The sequence below is a fragment of the Protopterus annectens genome, chromosome 5.part0 (assembly GCF_019279795.1).
Source record: "Protopterus annectens isolate FY-2018-M chromosome 5.part0, PAN1.0, whole genome shotgun sequence".
Taxonomy (NCBI): Eukaryota; Metazoa; Chordata; order Ceratodontiformes; family Protopteridae; genus Protopterus; species Protopterus annectens.
In genome coordinates, this window is record NC_056735.1 from 1,239,407,483 (window position 1) to 1,239,432,976 (window position 25,494).

General features: G+C 37.1%; 1 protein-coding gene across 1 annotated transcript in view; it reads left to right on the top strand.

The window, feature by feature from the left end:
- LOC122802346 (probable ATP-dependent RNA helicase DDX60) overlaps positions 1-25,494 on the top strand; it is a 682,486-nt gene that overhangs the window by 651,501 nt on the left and 5,491 nt on the right. Inside the window, exon 9 of the mRNA XM_044071983.1 lies at positions 17,481-17,543. Within this exon, the coding sequence (XP_043927918.1) occupies positions 17,481-17,543 (63 nt within the window). The remainder of the gene's footprint in view (positions 1-17,480; positions 17,544-25,494) is intronic.

Here is a 25,494-nt window from a genome sequence, read left to right on the forward strand (position 1 = left end):
TATACATACACATGGTTTACTATTAAAACTTGGAAACTGCATCAGTCGACAGGCACATGGTTGATAGTAAGTGATAGTGTTATTTTTTCTTTTTCTCAGTGTTGTTTTCCACACTGTAAAATCACTGTCCCTGCATAGAGTATTACACTAATTTCTCTCTAAGGAAGCTTTCCAGTTATTTGTTATCTTGCTGGTATAGTTTATATTTGGATATTAGAAGCTTATGTTTTTGTTTTGCTTGCTCCCATTTCCGCAACCTGATTCAGGGCTCCTCTAAATGATAGTGCTGAGGAAGCAATACTCTGTTTCTTTATGTGAAAAATACATTCTGAAGTGTTGAATGATATTTATGGTAAATTGGTGAAACTGCTACATTGTTGCAATATTGTCTGGTAATGATATATTCCAAGTAACTCTGAAAAAACGAAGTCAGCTTAGACCCAGCAGCAAATTATGAGACTCCACAAGTTGTTTTAGCGCTTTCATTCACTTTAATCTTCTGTGAACTTCCTCAGAAACAACTTCACCATCTAAGAGTTCATATGTACTATATAAAGTTTTCAGTAATTTTTTATGGTATGTCTTTAAATTTTATTCAGTGCCATCAATTATGTATGTAAATTAATTAATAAATTAATTTGTGATTGAATAATATTTAAATAGGTGTATGGATGGTGAAGTTGTTTCTGAGGAAGTTCACAGAAGATTAAAGTGAATGAAAGCGCTAAAACAACTGATGGAGTCTCATAATTTGCTGCTGGGTCTAAGCTGACTTCGTTTTTTCAGAGTTACTTGGTTGCAATGATATATTCCAACTAGTTACACTGACTGCTGCTACTGAATACTCTGTTTCTGTAAGTTAAACATACATTGTAAAATGCTGAATGATATTTTGGTAAACTGGTGAAACTGCTACTTTGTTGCAGTATTGTCTGGTGATGGGATATTCTAACTAGTTAAACTGACTGCTACTAAATAAGTTTTGTTGCAGAGTCTCAATGTATTTGTCTTGGTGATTTTTAGTAGGCTATGTTCACTCACTCTGCTTTCTGTACAATATTTATGATGTCTGTGCATATTTTGATATCATTATGTTATTGCCATTAGCGTTATATTCTTTTCTTTTGTCATTTTTAAAACTTTTAGAGCCACTGAGCACCTGGTCGCTTCACCCCCCCCCCCCCCCCACACACACACACACACACTTGTGCGAGCAAGGACTCCTCTCATTTCAGCTAAAAGCAAAGGAAACTCTAACCAGCAATCATCAAAAAATAGACTGCAGCCCCAACTTTAACTTTGGGAACCTTGCTGTTGCTACTTGTGTAGTGTAGGTGCCTGCTTTTGTGACTAATGTTATGCCTTATTAAAATCTGCTACAATCAGCTAGAGTGCATACCCCAGGGGTGACAGCTGCAAACTTCTTTCTCTTCGCCCACCCCCTTTCATCCATTTCACTGTTGATACATTTTGCTTAACTTTTCTGTCTTGTTAAGGTATTTAGCCCCTCTCAATAGAGTTATAGCCTTCAGTACCTCCCCCTCAATACTTATTCTTCACTAATTGGGCACTACCTGCTTTTCTGTCCATTTACAGCCAGCATAGGGCTCCCCTGAGTTACCTGTTCACTCAACTTACCTTACTGATTGTTTTTTTTCCTTTCACTTGTACTTTCTCCTTGCTAGGTCAACCCACTCCATTCACTCTCCCTACGCTCGGGCTCACTCCACTACCCTACCCTACCCCCATTCTCACTCACTTCCACTTTCATTTCCTTTATACTTCTCTACTCTTCACCCCTTCTCCTACCTAGGGTAGTGGGGTTGTGGTAATGGTGAGGGGAGTCGGTGAGTATCCAGTTAATTATGGAGTTGTAAGTTGAGTTTTTATGGAAGCAGGTGGGGTTTAGAAATAAACTGGTGAATAGTAAATAGTAAACTGTCAACTTAACCCCTATAAAAATTTGCCATTGTATCTATCTACATTCCCCCAGGGGACAACATCCCTATCCTTGAAAACTTTCTTTCCTGGCTCACCCTAAACAATTCCTTATGAAACCATTATACTTGGTGGCATAAATATAGATTGGATCACTCTTTCTTCCTCATATCCTACTCATAGACTCAATCTGTACGGCTTCCACCAACTAATATCTTCCCCTACCAGGTCCAACAGAAGCTCTACTTCAGGATCTATAATAGACTGCATCCTCACTTCTGACCCTTGTCTCTACCATAACCCTGGCATTCTCCCTAACTCTCTAAGTGACCATACCCCTGTTTATATCCATAGATACTCCCAACACCCTAACAAAGAACACCTTTACAGAGAATGTCGTGATCTGACTCACTTCAATCCAATTTCATCTCCACTTTGTCCAATATAAACTGGTCCTTCCTTAAAAACCTCCCCCTTAGTGATGCTGTAATCTCTTTCAATACACTATTTCTAGATTTACTAAACTCCATAGCACCTTCCAGGAAAATAATGGTAAAATCAAAATGTGCTCCTGGTTAACTAAGCAAACACACTCTATCATGCATCAGAGGGGTGCCGCATGGAAAACTTGGGCCAGAAATAAAACTCCTCCCTTACTCCAAAACTACAAGGAACTTAGAAACAGGTGTAAAAACTAGTTATCAGAGACAAAAAAAAAAAACGTTCTTTGCCTCCAACCAAAGTAGCCCACATAACAACCCTAAAACATTTTGGTGCACCATAAATAAAATCCTCCACTCTGGTAATCCTCCTACCCCGAACCCATTCCCTCTCAATCCTGCCTCAGAGACTGCTATTCTTTTAAATAATTACTTAATTGAAATAATCCAAAAACTAACTCAAAATATCTCTACTGTCTCCTCTCTACCTTTACATCCCACTCCTCCTTCCTCCAATACATTCTCCCTACAGCCAGTTCCCATTGCCTTCATCAAATCCCAACTAAATAAACTTAAGCCCTGCTCTCCATGTGTTGACAATCTGCCTTCCTGCTTTCTTAAAATTGCTGCCAATGCTATCACTTACCCTGTCTCTATCCTTATTAATCATTATATTACTGAATATCTTGTCCCAGATGTATGGAAATCTTTCTACACAATCCATCTTCACAAAGGAGGAAACTCCACTGACCCATCTAACTACCACCCCCATTGCTATACTATCCCCCCTTTCCAAAATTCTAGAAAAGTGTGTCCACACTCAGCTACTTAAACACCTGCTAGATAATAACTTTCTTACTACCACCCAACACTGCTTCTGACCCCACCATAGTACAGCAACAGCCCTACTCTCATTCACCCAAATAGTAGCAAAAGCCCGTGACAACAACCTACGAGTTTCCTGTTTATTCCTTGACCTCTCCAAAGCATTTGATACTGTCTCTCACTCTAAACTGATAATTAAACTCTATAACCTTGGTCTCCATCCCCTCTTTAAGCTGGTTTTCTAGCTACTTATCTAATAGAAAACACTCTATATGCTGGAAAACTGTCACCTCCCCATTTCTTCCTGTTAACACCAGTGTCCCGCAAGGCTCTATATTGGGTCTTGTCTTGTTCAATATTTTTACTAACAGTTTATCCTCTGCTACCAACATCTTCACAATCTTACAATATGCTGACGACTCAACCCTTATTACCACTGTCCACACCATCCCAGAACTCCTTGCTCTTACCCAAGATACTGTTATATCCATCGAAACCCGGCTCACTGATAATCACCTAATTCTAAACCCAAAAAAATAAACTTCTACTTTTCCTTCCTGAAACACTGGCAACACACACATCCACTTTCTCTATTACCTCCCTCAATAATACCATTATCAGACCAGAACCCCATACTAAAGTTACTTGGTGTTATAATTGATGATGAATTAAAATTTGACATACATATCCATTATTGCATTAAAAAAACACAAGAAACTTGGTCTCCTGTACCGTAACCGCAAACTGCTTTCACCCCTCACCAAACCTTCCCTGGCACTGTCTCTCCTATTACCCTGTCTTTTGTATACAGAGCCAGTTCTTACTAACCTTCAGTCTTTACTTCTCTCTAAACTACAGCAAACATACAATAAAATAGCTAGATTCGCCTGTAATCTCCCCTACAATCCCACCACTGGCTCGCCCTTAAATCATTGCAATGGCCTGAATTCCCTAAACAGTTGTTTCTTTCTCAACTGCATATTACACACTCACTTCTTTATAATCCCACTTCTGCTACCCCCAATGTCAACTTCGTACATCTGACAAACATCTTCTTGACATTTACAAACCGTCAAAAAATATTGGTAAGTCCCTATATAAATACTCTGTAGCTCATACCTGGAACTCCCTTCCACTTAAAATAAGAAGTATCCCCCATAAGTTCCATTTCAAACTACAACTCAAAAACTATCTTCTTAAGACCTGGTACTGCCCTTGCCAAACTCCGACCTGATCTCTAACTGATTTCTTCCTAAATTCTACTTTTGATTACTTTACGTTTTTCTCTCTCTTTTTATCTGCCTTTCTTTCTTACTCTTCTAACACTCCAATTTACAGTTTATCTACAATCAGGTTCTTGTAAATATTCCTATTCAGGCTTTATCCTGACGTTATTGTATTGGATTTTTTGAAACTTATATATAAATATGTTGTCTTTGTTTATTTCATTTTATCTAAATGTTTCTTGTCAGTATTACTATTGTAATATTTAGTCTTTGTATTAATTACTATTTTTTTTGGAATGTCTGTAATTGTAATTGGAGCTTTTCTCCTCGGGTCTCCACTGAAAATGGGCCTTTAGCTCAGTTGGACCAACCTGGTTAATAAATGACAATAAATAAAGTAAATAAATAAATACATAGTAAATAGTGTAAAGGAAGTAGCAGATCTCAAGATGAGATCATTAAAAGATGGACCAAGTTATATTCATTACAAATGGTACATTGGGGAGCAATATACACACAACAATGCCCAAATAAATAACTAAGGTAAGTAGGTTTGTAGGAATTGAAAGGTATATGGGTATGTTGTAATGTGCAAGAGTAAAACAGAGTGAAAACTGGATGTATAATGCACATATATGGTAATAGAAATTATTATTTAGATTTTTTTTAAATCGTTATTCACATATGTGAGATCATGTCACAAACTTACAATTTGATGAATATAAAGCTGTTTAAAGTTGTTTAAAACATCCATTATATTTGTTATATACTTTGATTTCCATTTTCTAATAATTGCTTTTTTTGCCAGTCAATAGCATTAAAAATTAGTAACACCCCACTGTGTCTAAGCAATTCTAGGCAATTCCTTTCCTACCTTAGAGGAATAATTTACTTCCATTTGTTCCTCCAACATTTTTGTCAAAATACTCTGAAGGATATTTTATATTTTTAAAATCTGCCAATTCATTGCATTTCAAAAATAAATGAATAATTGTGAATGTTCTGAGTTATTTATTTCTTCCTCACCACAACTCCAGCATTTGCTGTCTACCTAGGGGCAATACTCTAAAGTCTTCTAGGGATTAAAATTGCCAGTGCAACTATGTCCATGCAATAATCATAAACCTTCTGGACATTGTTGCATACTTAAGAACCCTACATATATCCTTCCATCATGTCATTGTTAATTGGCTCTCGGTTCTCTTTTCCCAATCTTTTTAACCTCCTCCTCTGATTGATTCTTATAGTTATCATGCAGTATTTCATATGCTGTACTCATTATTCTATTTTAACAGCATCTTCTGTTCTAAACTCCACTAAAAACTCTACCAGAGGTGATCTTTTACTTAGATCTCCCCTATCTCTTTCTGTTTGCTAATACTATGTTATCAATCCCTGATAGGGAAGGCAGTCTCTGACCTGCAGTCCAAACTTCTGCTTAGCATCATTTGACTCTTATTTTATCCATACTGAGTTATTTAATAACCCAATACCTTGGTTATTTTGCTAATTTCCTTTAATGAATTTCAAGCCCTGTTATATATTTTTTCTATACCACTTCTTTCATACATCACTGTTGGTAAAAAAAATATTTTTTTCTTTTCCCTCACTAGTTTAATTCTTTAAATATGTTTGCTACTTCATGACTATCAGATTCTGCATTGTTGATGCTTTTCTCTTTAAGAATTCACATCCACAATTCTAGTTTCTCCTTTCATTTTATCATCTTTCATTTCAACATCGATGTAAAATCTTCTCATGTAGTTATGTATACAAATTGTAACTGCATAGATGTGAAGTATTTTTTCAAATCAGGTAACCAGTAATTACCTTGTCCTGCAGGAAGAATAAATTTATTCCACTTAATTCTTGCTCTCTTCCCCTCCCTTCCTAGATACATTTCTTGAACACTTTATTAATTGTCATTTACAACTTCTCTGGTTGATAAAAAAGCACCTGGCCTATATTAAAGATTAAAGGAACTAAAACATTTCACTACTTGTATCTTGCTACTCATCTCCATAATCAAGAGCTTCCAGTTTCTTAGTTTTGGTATTGTCTTCTCACATATCATTAGCTACCATAACAGAATCCTTTTCAATCCATAGACCTGAATACTTCATCTTTATTGTGTCTCCATAAGTATGACTATTGCAGAATCAGGTAATGCATGGGTACATAGTTTACTCTGGTGTCTTTTGATTTACTCTCATTTATTTTATATCCTGAAAATACTTGATAATGCCTGAAAATGTTCCACAACAGTAAAATGTCTCTTTCTGAATTCATCAAGTAAAATAATATCATCTGCAAATAAAGCTAAAACTTCCCTTGATTTCCATGCCAGTTATATTTTGAGAATTTTATATTTGCTTTTCTAATAACCCTAAACCCATCCATCCATAACCCTTTTTCCCATTTTTGCACATGGGGTCAGGATGTCACTTCATCAGTGACAGTCATTTAGAGCCAAGGTTTAAACCACTGGGTGTTAAGCAAACTTCATAGGGGAAGGAGGGAATCCCCTTCCTGGTTCCTTTGATCAAAGACAGCTGGTCAGAAAGGAACCCTCACGCTTTAATTCTTGCCACCAATCCTTCATATATCCTCCTTATTAATCTTATTATTCTGTCAGGGAATGCAGATGCTACCATTGTCCTGTTCATAAAATCCCAGTTGCCTCTGTTGAATGCATTCTCTGCATCAAGTCTCATCAATGATAGCTGTGTTTCTTGGACTCCATTTACATCTGGATCATCATTTTTCTATTAATGTTGTCAAATGTTTGCCTCCCCTCTACAAAAAACACATTGATCCAGGTCTATCAACTGTGGTAGCATATTTGCCACTCTCTTAGCTAGTATAGACACAAACACTTTACAATCGCAGTTTTAAATTGAATCGGTCTATATAAAGCCATATTGAAGGGTCTTTACCCCCTTTAGGTAACACAGCCCCTACAGTTTTTTTTCCAAGGTGCTGGGGCTGTCCCCTACTGTTAAAATATTGTTTAACAAATCCTGCCCAGTCTTCATCACATTCTTCTCATCTAATTTCCAGATTTCTACAGGAATTACATCTGTTCCCAGAAAATTATTTATTTATTTATTTATTGGCATTTAATTACCAGGAATGACGGACTGGGTAGAAGCCCATTTTCAATAGAGGCCCGGGGAGAAAAGCTCAAAATTATCACACAACATTTTAAGAACAATAATTTTACAATCTTCAAAAATAAAAATAAAAATAAAAATATGTGCAGTTTAAATAATTTTAACAAATTAGACATAATATAAAAACATTGGTTAAGAATCAATACAAAGTATATGACAAGCATTTAATATTTAGAGAAAGTTTAGATAGTTTGTAGATAAATGAAATGTAAATTAGTATAATACAAACAGGAATTGCAATATGAACTGATGGAAAAACAGGTGTATGGTATACTAACAGAAAATCAGAAATGAGAATTAGACAGCATTAGAGAAATAAGTGAAGAAGGGAGAGTAAGGAGGTACAAGGAAGAAAAAGGTACTTGCTCACATTTAGGAATATAGGTTAATCCTGGTTTTGAGCAAGAGCAGAGACAGATTTTAGCTAGGAAGTCTTTCAGAGTGGGTTTGAAAGATGGAAGGGAGGGTATAGACCTGATGGATACATGTAAGGAGTTCCAGGATTTAGCAACTTTGTATGAGTATAGATAATACCTAGCAGACTTGCTATGTTTATAGACAGGAGTTTTTGGTTACTGAATCACAATGATCGACTGGGAACATAGTTGTGCTAAATGTATTTTTTTTTTGTGATGGACAGGCAGATGGACGCTGGATAATTTTATAGGTTGTAAGAAGTTGTATATATGTTAGCTGATGTGGCGGTTCTAACCAATTTAGGCTTTTCATTGCTAAACAGTGGTGGGTTCTGAAAAGGGTATGTGCTGCAAATTTAACAACTTTGTTATAGCATTGTTCATGTTTCAGTTTTTGTAAAGCCTGGAGATTAGTAAGGATAAGAGCACCCTAAAGAAAAGTTGGGAGGAGATAAGTAGCAGCAAGTGTATTTTAGTTGCAATGGTGAGAAAGTTTTTTTTGGCTCTGTAAAGCATCCCGAGTTTTTGATATGTTTTTCTTATACAATTTTTTATATGCAGATCAAATCTAAGATTATCATCCACTATCACCCCTAATAGTTTGCTATGAGAAGTGACATCAGTAGTTGTATTATCAAGAGAGAGGACTTTAAAAAATAAATTTAGGGAAAAAAGTAGTAGTTTTGTCTTTTTTGGGTTGAGCATGGGTTGTGAGTTAAAAGCCATTTCTGTGGCTGCTAAAGCTTTCTGAGTAATTTTTAGAGGTGTACCAAATTGTCAGATATGTAAATGTGAGTGGACTCATCTGCGTATTGTATTAGGGTGGCCTGTTCTGTGGAAATTTAGAGTGTTGGTGAAAATCTTAAAGAGGACGAGACCAAGGATAGAGCCTTGTGGTACACCAGTGGTGACTGGGAGGTAAGGAGAGAGAGTATCGTGCTATTTTTCTGACTGATACCTATTGGACAGGTAGCTTTTGAACATACCTCTCAACCATACCAAATTCCTCGATATTTACCAGTTTTGAAGGCAAAATAATGGGGTGCCACGAATTCCCGAGTGGCCCCTTTAATTCCCGATTTTTTTTAGATCTTTTTATTTAATTTACCACTTTAAATTTATCGCTGACATCACCACGCACCTCCAGTCTACAGGGGACGTGCATGATGACATCTGATACTGCCTGTGGACCTGATCAGACATTGATTTTTTAAAATATTTGGAGGGAAATAGCGAATATAACAGAAGAATGGCGGCAGCCGTGACAGATGTGCATAATTTTGCAGAGTCCGCCTACATGTCTCAGTCTTCAGGTAAGAGAAAAGAAGAAAATTGTTTAGTCACTGACTGTAAGCCCGTTCAAGCAAGCTTCCATTTAGTATAGTTTTTAACCTTTTTGGCGGCCGGCGAGTGTGCAAGTCTGTCTTTGCTGGGCTAAAGTTCTGCTCTGCAGTACTGTTTAACTTTTGTGTGCAAGTCCATTTTTGCTGGGCCAGAGGAAACCTTTTATCTGCTGTAAGTTCAACTGTGTGCAGTTTGGAACTTGTATGTCTTGTAAGTGATTAGGTTCTGCTGGATTTGGATTTTCCCTTCTTGCTTGTTGTATTACCATTTTTGTTAGTTTCTGAGACAATAAGCAAAGTTAGAAGGAAGGTTAGGACAGATTATGTGCCACTGGAATTGAACCTGCCGTTCCTGCACTTCTAGGCTGTATGAAAATATGTTCAGCGGTTTCTACTGCTACTAAAATCATCTAGTTGCTAGCTTCTAAATATGCAGCCTTGAGTCAGATGTTTCCATTACGGAATGTCGCCTGTACTGATTTAATTTTAAGCTGTTTTTGTAGAACTTCTTTGTATTAGGTGACACGGTGTACATTACTTTATTTCCTTCTGTACTACCTCTAGTACCAGCTTTCCACAGGTAACACCGGCATGGTTTGTTTTGCATGCACTATTTTCTAGGGGTGCTTTAAAATAAACCTGGAATGCAAAAGGCATTCCCTCCCTTTGGTTTTGGATACTGTCTGATCGAAAAAAAAAAAAATGTCGCATGTCCCATGTGTTTTGTTTTAATCTGATTCGGTTTAGTGTTACAGCAAGTGCCCTGTACTGCTCTTTGGAAATGAAAGTGCTAAATTTGTGTAATACTGTAATTTGATGCATCTGCTGTCCTGTCCTTATGCACCTAGCTGTATAGTAACCCCCTGCAGTTCCGAAGCAAAGGGTTGTTTGTCCAGCTACCTGATCGCTAACACTTCTGTATGTACAACAGAGACAGCTTTCTAGGAATTGAGTGGTGATTACATTAAGTCCTTGACTGTAGGTAATAAGTTCATGTGGTGCAAATTAAAATGGCTAGTTATGCATACTGTAATAAAGTCGACTATGGTTTTACAAGCTATAAATAGTCGCAGACATAAAATGCATACATAAATCCTTGCTATAATAGAAGTGCATCATCATCATCATCATATTGCATATTTCAGAGTAAAACGCTACAGTGCTAACAACAGCTTACTGAATGGAGTGTGTTATGGTTCTGTCTTCTGTATGTCAGTAAAGGCCAACACAAGTTATTCTAGGTAAATCAGAAGAAACACGTCACTGCTTTGACACTTTTTTCTCTTAAATACCTCAGAACTGACACTTTAATAACCACAATATTTACAGAATATGACTGGCTACTCCAAGTCTGCCAGAAATGCTGTTCTGGACTTTTTGATCTACTTTGGTAATTACACCATGAGACTGAGACAAGCAAGTTTTCCACTTTTTAAGGAACTTTCTGAAAAGGGGGCCTAGCATACATTCTTGGTAGCTTTCTGACTCTATTTAAATAGCAGTTTAGAAAATGTCATAAAGCTGTTGAACAAGGTGAACAACTATTTGAAACGTATCAGAAGTGGTGATACTGGGAAATTCAGCTGTACATACAAACTAGGAAACATATCGGCACAAATAAAATAAAATAATAGTGCAATGGCATGCTTAGAGATACCATACATGGAGTACTTGAATTGTCTCGTTTTTCTCTGGGAAAAATTTGTACCTCCATAGTTTCCAGTCCAGTGGCTTTTTATGATACTATGTTGCTGTTGTGTCTTTCGGCTTTTCCCGGCTAGGGGTCACCACAGCGGAACTCCAGTCCGCTAATGATTGGCAGTAGATTTTCACGTGCCGGCTTGCCAGGTCTGAAGCACAACCTTCAACGAAGGTACGCCCATTCACACATGTCTCCACACAGAAGACGCTCTAGCTGAGAATCAAACCGGACAGTGTCTTACTATGAGGCGACAACGCTTCATAAAAATAAAAATGTGCTTAAATGCCAGTACTGTGGCCCCAAGTATACCACTTGTGTTTGGCTCTTTGGTCTGTTCCTCTTAAAATGTGTTGTTTTCTAGTGAGAACTGAATTCACTAAATAATGATAGCCAATTAAGTTTCAGTCTTCCTATCTTTCATGAAATGCATGGTAACACAACATTTTATTCTAGCAATTAGATTATACAATCAATGTTTAAAATGTTTCTCTGTTTTTTGACCTTTTGCCCCACCAAAAAAAAAAACTGAAGTTGAAAATAAGTGTGAGAAGCTGTGCAAGATGCCTATGGCTTACACTACTGTAATTCTATTTATAGTGTGGGTGTGGAAGTAGACTTTTATGATGGAAATGTTCTGAATTGGGCAGTTTTTTATTATTGGTTCATGCATTCTGTTTCATTGCCTGCAGTAAAGCCTACTAGAAAAATGTTCAAACAAATTTAAAATGCGCTTTGTCTAACAAGTGTGCTGTATTATACAAAGAATATAACTTAAAGTCAGGAAAGTATATCAAAGAAAAGAACACATGTATGTTTCTTGTTTTGTGTGCAAGGGGCCAATGATTTGAAAACACCTCATTAGTAATCTTTATCCCCCACTGGCCAGACACATTTTCTTTGGATGTGGTGTGTGGGTTTCAATGCTATTTCAATGAATGTGAGTTTCAAGGGCAGAGAAGTTTTAATGCCAAGTATATTTTTATTGTGAGACAGTATTGCTTTGTTTAGCAGATGCCTGTTAGTGTTTGTGCATTGTTGTGCTGCAAAATGTAAAAATAAAATCCAAATAATCATTGTAGAAGTAAAGCAATATGCACACATTAGTGTTTATGGTAAATGGGGTGAAATTGCCAGGTAATGGGACATTGGAATGGCTACAGGGGGACTCTGGTGCCATATTTTGGTTGTCTGTTCTTCAGTTTGCATTTGAAAGTTGGTATCCCACAATTCCTTTGGAGTGGGTGGGGTTACATAATTATGTATGCCGATTAAATGTTAATCAGCGTACAGATTTGTACCTATTTATCATGGGCCTTGTCCAGATTTTTTGATGTTTCCAGGTTGAGAGGTATGCTTTTGAACCACAGAAAGGTGGGCTGAGAGAGACTTAGTGGTGAAATTTGAAGAAGATGTTTGCTGTGATAAACTGTGACAAAGGCTTTATATAAGTCTAGAAATAAGGAAGAGACATTCTCCTTCAACAGTAATATTTTAACCTTTGTCAACCACTCTAAATAATTCATATTACTTCTTTCCCATGTCTTTTTCCCTATTTTGTCAACCATGGTTTTCAACTCTGTTTCCATTTAATTCCACTCACAAGCTATCTTTTCTGAAGTAAGTATTACCTTCCCTATCAGCTGATATCTACTACCCATTCCTTACATTCCTGTCTTTTAACAGATACATAGGAAACTTCACTATCTAATTTTTACATTATTGAAACCATTAAGGACCTGGCTATCACAATAAGAAATCAAGAAAACATTGAGTCCAACATTAAAACCATCGCCCAGAAATGCTGCTCCATAGGGAATGACCTGTTTTATGCAATAACCAGTAGGGATACTAAAGTTTTTATTCCACTTCACAATTCTGTCATTAGGCTTCATATTAAACAATCAGAATTAATTTGCATTTATATGTCCCTATTGTTATGTCCCTAAAGAGATTAGAAAAGGTCCAGAAAATCAAGGGAAGAAAGAGGCTACCTAGATTATGCTGCTAGACAAAGGATGCTAAAACTATACTCTCTTGACCATCACTGATTGAGAGATGACTTAGTCAGCATTAGAAATGCTGTCTTGATAAAATAATAGCCTGAACCTTGAAAATATCATTAAAACATCATATATTTGGAATTAGGAGTAACGTATGTATAAATATGGTTACATATATATGTGTGTGTGTGTGTGTGTGTGTGTGTGTGTGTGTGTGTGTGTGTGTGTGTGTGTGTGTGTGTGTGTGTGTGTTTGTGCATGTATGGATCTACTACTATTAGTCTAGCCATGGAGTTGTCGATGTTCTTTGTGTCAACAAAAAGACATCAACACACTTGAGCAGATGTTTCTAGGCTAATCCTTGGAACATATAAGTAAAAGAAAAGTATGTTTTTTGCAGGGGGACAAACCCTATGCACCCCCACACCCCCTGCTAATTATATATACTAACTTCAAGATTGCACAGTCCTTAGGGAAAGGGCATATCCCCATATCTGGGGAAATGTTGATCTCACACAAATGTCAATGTAGATATGTCAATGTATATATATAGTTAGGGGGTGTGGGTGGCGTAGCCCCCCCCCCCACTTAGTTTGGGTTTATATTGTCTTCTGGAAAGAGTTAGTCATTGGTGTTATAAGTATGCATGTCTATGGTTTAAAATGTATTGTTTTGAAGCTTGTGGTGAAATATAATATAAAACCAAACTAGGTGGAGAGCTACTCCCCCCACACCCCCTAACTATATATACTAACTCCAGGATTGCACTACAGTGGGGAAAAGGGCATATACCTTTTACTTGCCTTACAGTACTCTACACAGTGCCAGTACTTCACTTCAGTGAAATGAGTTTTCAGTAATTTGAGCTTTCAATGATTTGGTCAGGGTGAATTAAAATTCAGTGAAATGAGCTTTAAGTTAAACAAAGTATATATGTATATATATATATATATATATATATATATATATATATATATATATATATATGAATCTGTCCTGGGGTTTTGGTGTGTTTGGTGCGTTTCCTTTTTTTTGGTTCAGTGTTATAAGTTGATCTGTATGTTGACTTTTGGTGTAGCAGTTTATATAATCAAAATTAGATTTTGTTGGATTTCTTTTTTTTATCAATCTTCTCCATTGTAAAAAATGTTATCCCCCATTTGAGGATGTATGCCATCTTATATCTCTCTTGAATGTCCTTCTGTTTGATAAATGTAAAGCAGGATTAGATGGTCTGTTACAGGCTCATGCCTTGCATTACAGCATTGCCTAGGAAGTCTGTCTGCCATTCAATATACCACAGTTGCTATGAAGGCAATGCTAGTCAATGGGGGTAATATTTTAATTACAGATGTGTTACTTCTGAGTTGTTATAGAATGCAGAACAATATTTAGAAGTAAATAGATAAGAGTTTCTTGTACCAAAGGCAGCATTAAATAAAAAAAAAATTTTTAGCTGAACTGTTACAACTGAGGAAGCAAGTTTAATGACAAAAGGAAATATGTTCAATGTTTTGGTGATGCAGATGTATTTAAATTTTGGTAAGCTTTTTCTGAGTGTTGGAGAAAACAGTATTCTCCTTTTAGGTCAGACATATTTGATGAGTCGGATATTTAAAATGTACTTGATAAGTCAAATATTTGTCCAATTCATAGGATCATAGGAAGTTACTACACTATTGACCCGAGGACCCTTATATGTTTAGCCAAATTTACCCTTGTTACCATGATCAGCACCTATTCCCCCTGTCCAGTAGGGACACAGGTGAAACCCCTGGTGTGAATTGATGGTTACCCATCTGATCATACAGACTTTATTTGAATGAGCCAATGAGGTACTCTGTTTGATGTGAAGTGGGAGTCTATTCCAAAGGCATGGTAACCTCTGGGAGATAAATCTGTCCCTCCAGCAGGTTCTTTTGATGTCACATCCCAGGTTTATGTCCTTAGAGTGATTAACCCTTGTGCCATTTGACTTCTGGATATGCAGCATTTCCAATAAAACAGGGTCAGCGATCACCTTATACACAAGGCAGAGATCACCTCTGAGTAGTCTGTATGAAACAGAATAAAGTGACAGTGATTTCAGCCGATCCACATAGGATAGCTGCTGAAAACCTTGAATTTTCCTTGTGAGGAATCTTTGTGTTCTCTCCAAATTGTTGCAGGTGCATTGAAAGGTATAGACCTAAAGGGGCATTATACTCAGTTATTGGCCTAATGAGTGAAGAGTACAGGGAGGTGCTAACTTCTCCTTTTCTTGAGGTAATACCCTTACTTATGAGATGAGCCATATAGAATGCCCTTCTTTCCACTGTAGAAATATGGTGATCAAAGGCAAGGTTCCGGTCAACCAGATTGCCCAGATCTCTCACCACTGAGTGCATACTTAGGGTATTGCCATTGATGTGGTAATTTGCAGGAACTTTGCTGTTACAGAAAGGGATGATAATACATTTTTTGCATTGAGTTTGAGGCCATCACTTTGGCACCAATCATTTGTTTGTGTAAGACCTTCTTGAAGGATGTTGACATTGTTTGGAGATTCTATGACTGCACCCAGTTAGCAGTCATCAGCAAACTTTGTCAGCCACAGTCCCTTGGATTTAGCTTGTACTTCAGAGAAATAGATTCTGAATATTAGAGTTCCCAGGACCGATCCCTCTGTGGAACACCACTGGTTACAGGTCTGCTGTTGGAGGTAGATTCCCCTATTTTGACTGTATGAATTCTATCTGTGAGCCAGTTCACAACCCATCTTGCGATATAAGGATTGATTTATTTTTTTTTAATTTCTCTAAATCTTTTGGGTTTTTAATACCATGACGGGAAAGGATCACATTCCTTAGTCAAAGTACGATTAAAGTTCATGAAATTAGTATTGTTTCACTCTTTGATGTCAGCCAAAAGTGCTCTTCGCAGCATCCGCAATGTGCCCAGGAGTGACTCCTTCTGCAATTCGTACAGAGTTACATGTACTGGAAGCATATCTAAATATGATTTTAGACTCTTTTTTATAAGACCTGTTGCTCCTACTACTATTGGAACTGTCTGAGTATATTTCTTCCACATTGCTCTAGTTTCTGCTTGCAAATCCTGATATTTTATGACTTTGTGTTTCTCTGTACACAGGACACTATATTCACTAGATGTGGCGATTTCAATGATCAGTGCTACTTTTGTTTTCTTTTCTTGGACCACTATATCTGGTTTTCTAGCATCTATCTTTTGAACTTTTGGCAATGGATGATCCCATGTGATGTAAACTTCATCATTTTCTATGATGCTTTGTGGCTCATGTTTCCAATGTTTTTCAGCCACTTCAGTACTGTAATGTTTGCACAATCCCCAGTGCAACAGTCTTGTGACATTATTACTCCTTTCAGTATACAGTCCTTCTGCCATTAGTATGTCGCAATCAGCAATGAGGTGTGCAACTGTTTAATTTATTTCTTATTCTCAGTAGTCCACTCTATCGTCTTTATAGCTCTTCTTTGGCCTATCAATTCTTGTGATTTCTATAGACTGCTGCTTCCTTCTACAACAGGGGGCCACCATCCCCCTGGGCCTGGCCTGGCCCCATTGTTGTAGGAATGCTTCTGTATTTTGAGGATTCTACATTGTCATTTTTCTCTAATCCTGACACCAATGCAGCTAACAGGATTGGGCATTTTTATATCCTGGGTCTTGTGCACCTAGCTACCTCTTTTAGTTTTTTTTTTTTTTTTTACCTACTTCTGTCCATGATATATGCTATATAAATACAGTCTCTACATCAGTGTTACCTTGGTGAGATTTTGTGAAAACAGGGTCCACCTCGTGAAGTTACTCACCAAGACTTGAAAATGAATTCAGCTTCAGCACTACTACTCTCCTTTGCTTGCTGAATTTTCATGACTCCATTCAGACCCCAAATCTAGTTGGAAGAGTTTGTCAGTGATGCATGAGTGAGGGATAGTGTCAAATGCCTTGGCTAGGTCTAGGTAGGCCGCATGCACAGATTTCTCCTCGTCCAAGGTCAGATGACTATCTCGAAGAAGTCCACCAGGTTTAACAGGCATGATCTCCCCTTGACCAATCCAAACTGGGTAGGATCTAGTGATTGGAGATTACCTGTATCTTTGATGATTAGGTCCTTGATAATTTTCTCCATGGCCTTGTGAATAAGACTAGCAAGGCGAATAGGTCTGTAGGTCCCAGGGTCAGTAGAAACACCACTTTTGTGCAAGGGGGATAAGAGTGGCCATTTTCCAATCAGCTGGTACAAAGCCGATGCTTAGACTGTTATTTAAACATGGAACTGATATTGATTAAACAGAAGAAGGTATGGAGTTTCATATTGTGTGAACACTGCTGCTGTTATTGTTAATTTAAGGTATATAGTCTTTCTCAAGACGACTTCTGTTTTCTTGTTTAGAATCAACCGAGGAGAAGCCTACAACCTTCTTAGAGACTTTTCACTCACCATTTCAGCAATCAGGTATGGTTTTCATTGTTTACTGTATAATAAGAAAGGTAAATAATTTTATACTTGTTATTGTAGTTTGTATTTTATGTAAAAGAAGCTAGTACATTTGCAAATGGCTTTTATAATTTACACAGGAATGCTAATACAACTGCTCGCCCATCTGTTGTATTAATCATATCACTGTCCTTGTTTAATCTTTTTTTATTCTGGCATGTATTTCTGTTTTTGTTTTGGGAATAATGAAAGGAAAGAACCTTTTGATGTACATTACTTCACAGCCTACATGCCTAGTATGGGTACAGATCCAAGTAAACTTTTTTATTACAATCTAAACACTAGAGTACAAACAGTGAAACAATTATAGGTGACCTATAATTCAATAATGATGCAAATAGTTTCCCATCATGTATCACATCTTGTTAATGTAGAAATTACTCTAAATGTGTACGTGTTATTGTAGTCCCAAAATGTTTGGAAGTCAAAAGTACTGTTAGTTAAGAAAGACTGTTTAGGAATCACAGAATTGCATGACTCCCCATTTCATCTGTCATTTGCTTGAAACAGCAAAGGGGCAACTGGCACCTTTCAGAAATCCATGGTCACTGGCATGTGAGAAATTACCCTTTTTTCCCCTACTGTGTAGTGGCATTGGAATTATGTATAGTTGAGGGAGGATATATATATGTATGTAGATATGTATGTATATATATATATATATATATATATATATATATATATATATATATATATATATATATATATATATATATATATAGATAGATGCATATGTATATATATATATATATATATATATATATATATATATATGTATATATATAGATAGATGCATATGTGTGTATATATATATATATATATATATAGAGAGAGAGAGAGAGAGAATTGTTTCCCACAGCAAAACCATGCAGTGACATATGGCAAGTGACACTAGTTCCACTGGGAGACATCCTTTCATATTCACTGCTCATTGCTTATCTGAAGAAGCAGTTTAATCCAACTGTCTTGTAATTTATAAGTTTTTTATTTTTTTTTATCTAACATAAGGAGGAAGCAAGTGAACATTAGTTATTGGAGTGAGGAAGTAGAGGATTCTTAGTGTATGTCACCCAACACAATGTGTGGTTAGTTGTGGAATTTAAGCCAGCATGTTAGAGGAGACATCCCCTTGCAGGGTAAAATATGCACCAGATTTGCAATTTATCCAGAACAGGAGCAGTATGTTTCACCTAACAGCTAACTCTTAAAAGCTTTCTTGAAAGTAAGTACCATCAGTCAGTATTTTTATATCTTAAGGAGTCCATATTTAATAACTTCCCCTTTGTTTAAGCACTGTAGATAGGCTGTCCACCAAGAGACTCTGTGCAAGGTGTCAGCTGGGAAAGAACAATATGACCTTAGCACCTATGTTCATGCCATTGCCCACCATTTAAAAATGTATGCATGTGTCCTGTGAACCTGCTCTGCTTGCGTTCTCGTGCTCAGTGTGCAGTCATTGTACTCTTATAGCCTATCTTGCCATTCCATCTACTGCTCTGTCAGTACTGCCTACCTCACTATATTTACTGGATAATTCTGGAACTGTGTTGGTGGTACCTGGGTGATCTCTGTGGATGGACCATAATGGGTGTGCCACTGCTGTTGCAGTCTAGCACTATTTGTCAGTGACTGCCATAAGAAGTTGCACCTGTGGCAGCTGCTAGATGCTGCCAACTAGCAATTGTGGAATCCTCCCAGGCTCCAAGGCCTACTGCCTGATGCTTTGCTGTGGTTTCCGTGCAGGAGATATATAGCTCTAAGTATAGTGTTTCATTTGTGTATCGATGCTTGCTGGGATATTGGCTGTCCTACCATCATATTGTATGCCCTGGTAACTTTACAGTATGGAGGTGCTGGGATTGTAACCTGCTATGTAAAGGTCATTTCTGCTGTAGATCTGTATTTTAATATGACTGGTGGAGCCTAGCTGTTTTTGTCATTGCAGGTCTGCTGTGGTGTTTCCCATTGTTTTATACTGTTTCTGTTGTGGACTTGGAATCTGCATAATACAGCCATGTGTCTTTTTTTGGCTACTGGTGTGGTGGCTATCTCTTCCCCTGCTGTCCTGTTTTTGATGGCTGCTGCAAGGTGCCACAGACTGTTTGTTTTACATTTAGTTCTTGCTGGTATGCTTGCTGTCTGTGCATCCTGTTACCATGGCCAGTTGAGCCCCCAGATTGTGAATTGCTGTACTTGTGTTACTGCTTCCATTTACTGTGGATGAATTTATCATTGATGGCCAAGTCTGTCTCCCTTTTTTAATTTCTCCAAATCTTTTGGGTTTCTAATACCACGATTGGAATGGACCCCATTCCTATGTCAAATTACGATTAAAGTTCATGAAATTAGTATTGTTTTACTCTTTGATGTCAGCCAAGAGTGCTCTTCTCAGCACCTGCAACATGCCCAGTAATGACTCCTTCTGCAGTTCGTATGGAGCTACATGTATTGATAACATATCTAAATATGATTGTAGACTCTTTTTTATAAGACCTGTTTCTCCTACTACTATTGGAACTATCTTGTTATCCTTCTTCCACATTGCTCTCATTTCTGCTTGCAAATCCTGATATTTTATGACTTTGTGTCTCTCTGTACGCAGAACACTGTAGTCACTGGGTGTGGCAATTTCAATGATCAATGCTACATTTGTTTTCTTTACTTGCACTACTAAATCCATTCTTCTAGCATCTGTCTTTTGGACTGTTGGTAGTGAATGATCCCATGTGATGTAGACTTCATCACTTTCTATGATGCTTTGTGGCTCATGTTTCCAGTGTTTTTCAGCCACTTCAATACCATAATGTTTGCACAATCCCCAGTGCAACAGTCTTTCCACATTATTATGCCTTTCAGTATACAGTCCTTCTGCCAATAGTATGTCACAACCAGCAACGAGGTATGCGACTGTTTCCAGTTCGAATTTACAAAACCTACATTTGTCTGTTTCTCCCACATGTTCAATGGACTTTGTAAACCAGCGTATATGTAGCTTACTGTCTTGGGCTGCCAATATTAACCTTGCATCCCTTGGTTTGAATTCACCTTTAATTAGCTACCCCTGCATTCGTTCCAAATCAACATGAGGTTCTTCCAGAACTTTTCTATACTTGCAACTATATTTATGCATTTTCCACATTTTGTTTTTTAGCACAGATTTTTATCTACTTCTGGTATGTTTTCCATTCCTGCTTGATGCTGATATGCTTCTGCTAGGTTAAGCAGAGAAGTCATCTTAGATTTATTCTCCTCATGTTTCAAAACTTTCACTACGTTTGGGTCTTGTGTGGTCAGCAGATATGTGTGGAGTCTCAGTATTGCAGATATATACTTGTAATCAGTTTCAAGGAGGTCCATCATTCCTTTTGAATATATATAATCTTGGTATGCACTGATTTTTATAGATCACTTGGTGAGCTGCGGTGGTGCAGCGGTAGCGTTGTTGCCTCACAGCAAGAGGTTCTCCCATTCGATTCTCGGCTGAAGTGCGGGGAGTGCCTTCTGTGTGGAGTCTGCATGTCCTCCCTGCAGTTGGGTGGGTGTTCGAAAGACATACGTAAATGGGCGTGCCTTTGTTGAAGGTTGAACGTCGAGCTGGCACCTTGACGTTCGTGAAAATCTATCGCCAATCATTAGCGGACCGGAATTCCGCTGTGGAGACCCCCTAACCCCGGTTAAAGACAACAACAACTTGGTGAGCATGAAACATCTTTTTTATTTTAATATCTAATCTATCTAACATGTTTTGGGGCCAATCAATCACACCAAAAATGTAAGTTAGGACGGGAAGAGTAAATTGGTTTATAACTTGGATTTTGTTCCTAGATGTCAATGCTGTTTTCAGGATTAGTTTAAGTCTTCTAAAGTATTTCTTACTAAGTTTTATTCACACTTGTTCATGTTTTTTGCTGCTGCTTCATCAATTCCCAAGCATGTATACATTCCCTCTTGCTCAAGTTCTTTTATATTACATTCTTGTCCTAAACTGATGTTTCCCTGCTTTAAAGGTTCCTTTGTGCATTTATCAAGACCAAATGACATTCTAATATAATTTTAAAAGTTTTGACAACCTGCAGCTGTGTTTTCAGTTCCTCATCTGATGAGCTATACAGTTTTAAATAATCGACAAACAGAAGATGAGAAGATGTCTTTCAACTTAGTCATTTTCTAGCAGCCAAATTATAGCCATGGGCTAAGCTGTTAAGTAGACCGCTTACTGGGTTAAGGACAAGGCAGAATAGTAATAGTGACAGAAAGTCACCCTGGAATATCCCCCTTTGAATTTTTATCCCTGGGATAATAATTTGTCCTTTATCATGGCTTAATTGCAAAGTAGTCTGTCACTGTTTCATAGTCACAGTAATATAGTCGATCAGTGTGGTGTGTAACTTATACATTTTTAAGCACTCTTTTATGCATGAATGTGGGATACTATCAAATGCTTTTTTGTAGTCAATCCATGCCATACTTAGATTATTCTCCTTTTTACAGTTATCCACTATGACTTTATTTAACAACAAATGATCCTTTGTTCCATATGACTTTCTTTTATTGCCCTTTTGTTCTACTGTCATAATTGAGTTTTCTTCTAAATGACTGTAAACTCGGTTGGCATCAATTCCCATGTGTAGTTTATACGTCATTAGAAGGCAAGTTATTGGTCTATAATTTTTGGGTAGCTTGCAGGTTCACTCTTAAGTAGGAGCATTGCTTTACCTTTTGCTAGCCAGGTTGTTGTCTGTTTGGGGTGTACATATAAATAGATCTTACTCATGGCTAAATCTTTGTGTAAAGATGTTAGTACTTTTAACCAAAAGTTAGGTACTGTATCTGGGCCTGGAGTTTTCCAATTACAGGCTTTTCTTAACTTTGTTTCAATCTCTCTGACTGTTACGTCATCCCATTTCATATCCTGTACCTTTATACGTCTTATTCTTTCTTTTACTTCTTTTATCCATTTAGAATCTTTGTTATGTTCCACAGAATCTTCATAGATACTTCTCCAAAATGCATCTATTTCTTCTTTTTTTTTGGCGATCTTTCAATTCCTTGTACCTTGTTTCCCAATTGTCTGTAAAACAATTTTGGGTCATCAATAAATTGCTTATTTTGTACTTTTCCTTTAGATTTATCTATGTATCTTCTAGGTTTTTCCATCTGTGCTGAAATTTTTAGTGTGTTATTTGCGATAGTGTACGATAGATCCTGATCTGTTCTAATACTGTGCACTGCTATCTTTCTTAGTATTTTTGTTGATCTATTCTGTCTTCTTTAGTCTTCTAACAGTGACACTTCTTGTCTTAATTGCTTTATAGTTTTCTCTATTCGATATTTCCATGATGGTATTCGATTTCTCCCCTTCCTTTCTTTCACCATCTCTTGTTGTGGTAGGACTTTATCAGTTATTAATTTAGCTGCATGGTAGTATATTCCATTTATTTCTGTTAAATCGCATGGATCTCTTTGGACAGTCCTAATTACTGTGTTCATTTGTTTTATCAGACTTCTGACTTTTACGTTTTTATTGACCTTCTGCAGTCTATTTCTTTCATTGATCTTAATATATCTGTGTCCATTAAATCAAGCATTTCTTCTCTTAGCTCATTTTCTTCCAAACTGAGGGCACATCCCTTATTTTCCATTTTCTGTGGGCATTCTATAGAAAGTTCTATAGCATCTTCCTGTGGCAGCTTCTCTTCAATTTCATCCTGTGCCATATGTTGCTCTGTCATATGGGAACTCACTGGCCTATCACATCTCAATATTGACTGCATCAGAGTTTCTACAGTTTCCTGTTCCTTTTTCCCTTGCTGTCTAGCTTCAAGTGAACGTTTATACTGATTTCCTGTGGAAGGCTGTCTCCCATCAGATTCCCTACATGCTGCTGTAGGTGAGCGAAAGCACTTCAACTTTCATGGCTTTTTAACCACTACGGCTTTTCTAATAAAGTCTTGATACAGGATAACATTTTTAAAGTCCTATAAAAGTGGAGTCTAGTGTTGTCATGGTCCTAATCAGCAAATTTTTTTTCAGTTTTGTTACTTTTGTGTTTTTAATCACAGGAAGCCCAGTAAAAAAAGTTAAGATCAGGAGTTGCTATAGGCATACTGGCCAGAAAATGACACTGGCAAAACTAAAAGTAGATTTCTTTCTGCATGCTATCTGGGATAGTAATTTTTCTCTGCCTTTTTTGACTTTCTGAACCAAACTTAAGACAAAGTGTCAGACTATCTTTTTGACAGCACTCGCTAATTGCTTTATGGCTTTCAAACCTGGGAAAAACACTTAGCACTGTAATTAGTAGTATATGGAGCAGATAAAGCTTCATGCACTATAAAAAATTATAGTTTTATCTCCAATCTTAATAATAAAGTATGTGTTCCCAATATGGATGCCAAGATTCACCTCACAAGCTTCGATCTCTGGGAGATTTTCTTGGCATTTGTATCTCGAATGCATAATACTACGGTTACGATCAGATAGATGCTCAGAATTATATTTTGTACATATATATATATATATATATGTGTGTGTGTGTGTGTGTGTGTGTGTGTGTGTGTGTGTGTGTATTATTCTTCTCTTTCGGCTGTTCCTGTTACGGGTCGCCACACAGCGGATCATCTGTTTCCATTTCTTCCTGTCCTCTGCATATTGCTCTCCATATATATATATATATATATATATATATATATATATATATATATATATATATATATATATATATAGAATCACTTCATAACACTGAAACCTCAAAACACTGAACATAAGAAAACTTCATAATATAGAAGACCAAAACACCGAAAACTCAAAATACTGAAACTCAAAACACTGAAAAACATATCATACATGTACTGAGTTTAAACAACATTAATCATAGCACTTTCCACCAATTGTAAGCAGGAGGCAAGCCCCCCCCACACCCCCTGCTACTTAAATATATCAACTCCACTTCCCAAATTCCAAAATGCTGAAACATTAGGCTCAGTTCTATCTCTAAACAACAAAAAGAGAATTAACATCCTTTGTAGTTATATCCCTCCAGGAAATAACTCAGCAACAATAGAGGAAATCTTACAATGGGCTACAACCAACCTGCCACAAGAAACCATACTGTTAGGAGACCTAAATCTAGATTGGCAATCCTGTAATTCTAGCAATCCCACAAACCATATTAACTTATTCGGGTTCTCTCAACTAATTCAACAACCCACCAGAGTGGATAAAAAATCCAAGAAACAGTCAACTCTTGATTGGACTTTAGTAAACTTCCCTAGTCAAAATTATCTCACGGGCTGTCTACCTGACTCACTCAGCGATCACTGCCCCACTTTCCTTCTTCGTAAAAAGTTAAACATAACCAAACCCATACTGTATAAGGAAACTAGAAATGAGCACAAGGTAAATCCACAAATTCTCAATAGTATATTACGACAATGTAATTGGCAGCCATTACATACTCTGGAACTAGACCAGGCAGTTAAACTATTCAGTAGTACTTTTATGAATGTTTTGAATACAGTAGCTCCCATTAGAAAACTTAAAACCAAAGTAAGCTATGCCCCTTGGCTAACTAGGTCCACAAAAGGCTTACTACAAGCCAGAGATAATGCCTGGAAGATCTGGAAAAAGAACAATACTAGCTTAAATAGACAGAACTATCAACAACTTCGTAATCAAGCCAAAAGACAAACAAAGCTAGACAAACAAAGCTACTTCCTAAATCTCCAAAACAAACATTCTAAAAAAACCCAAAAGTTCTGGCATGCTATTAACTCCCTTCTAAAACCTGGTAAAACTACTACCCCAGCGCCCAACACAAATACCACTAATGACAGCTTAGCCTCTCAATTCAACCATCATTTTATAGACTCTGTTCTATCACTATCTACTCAGCTATCTAGCAATAACC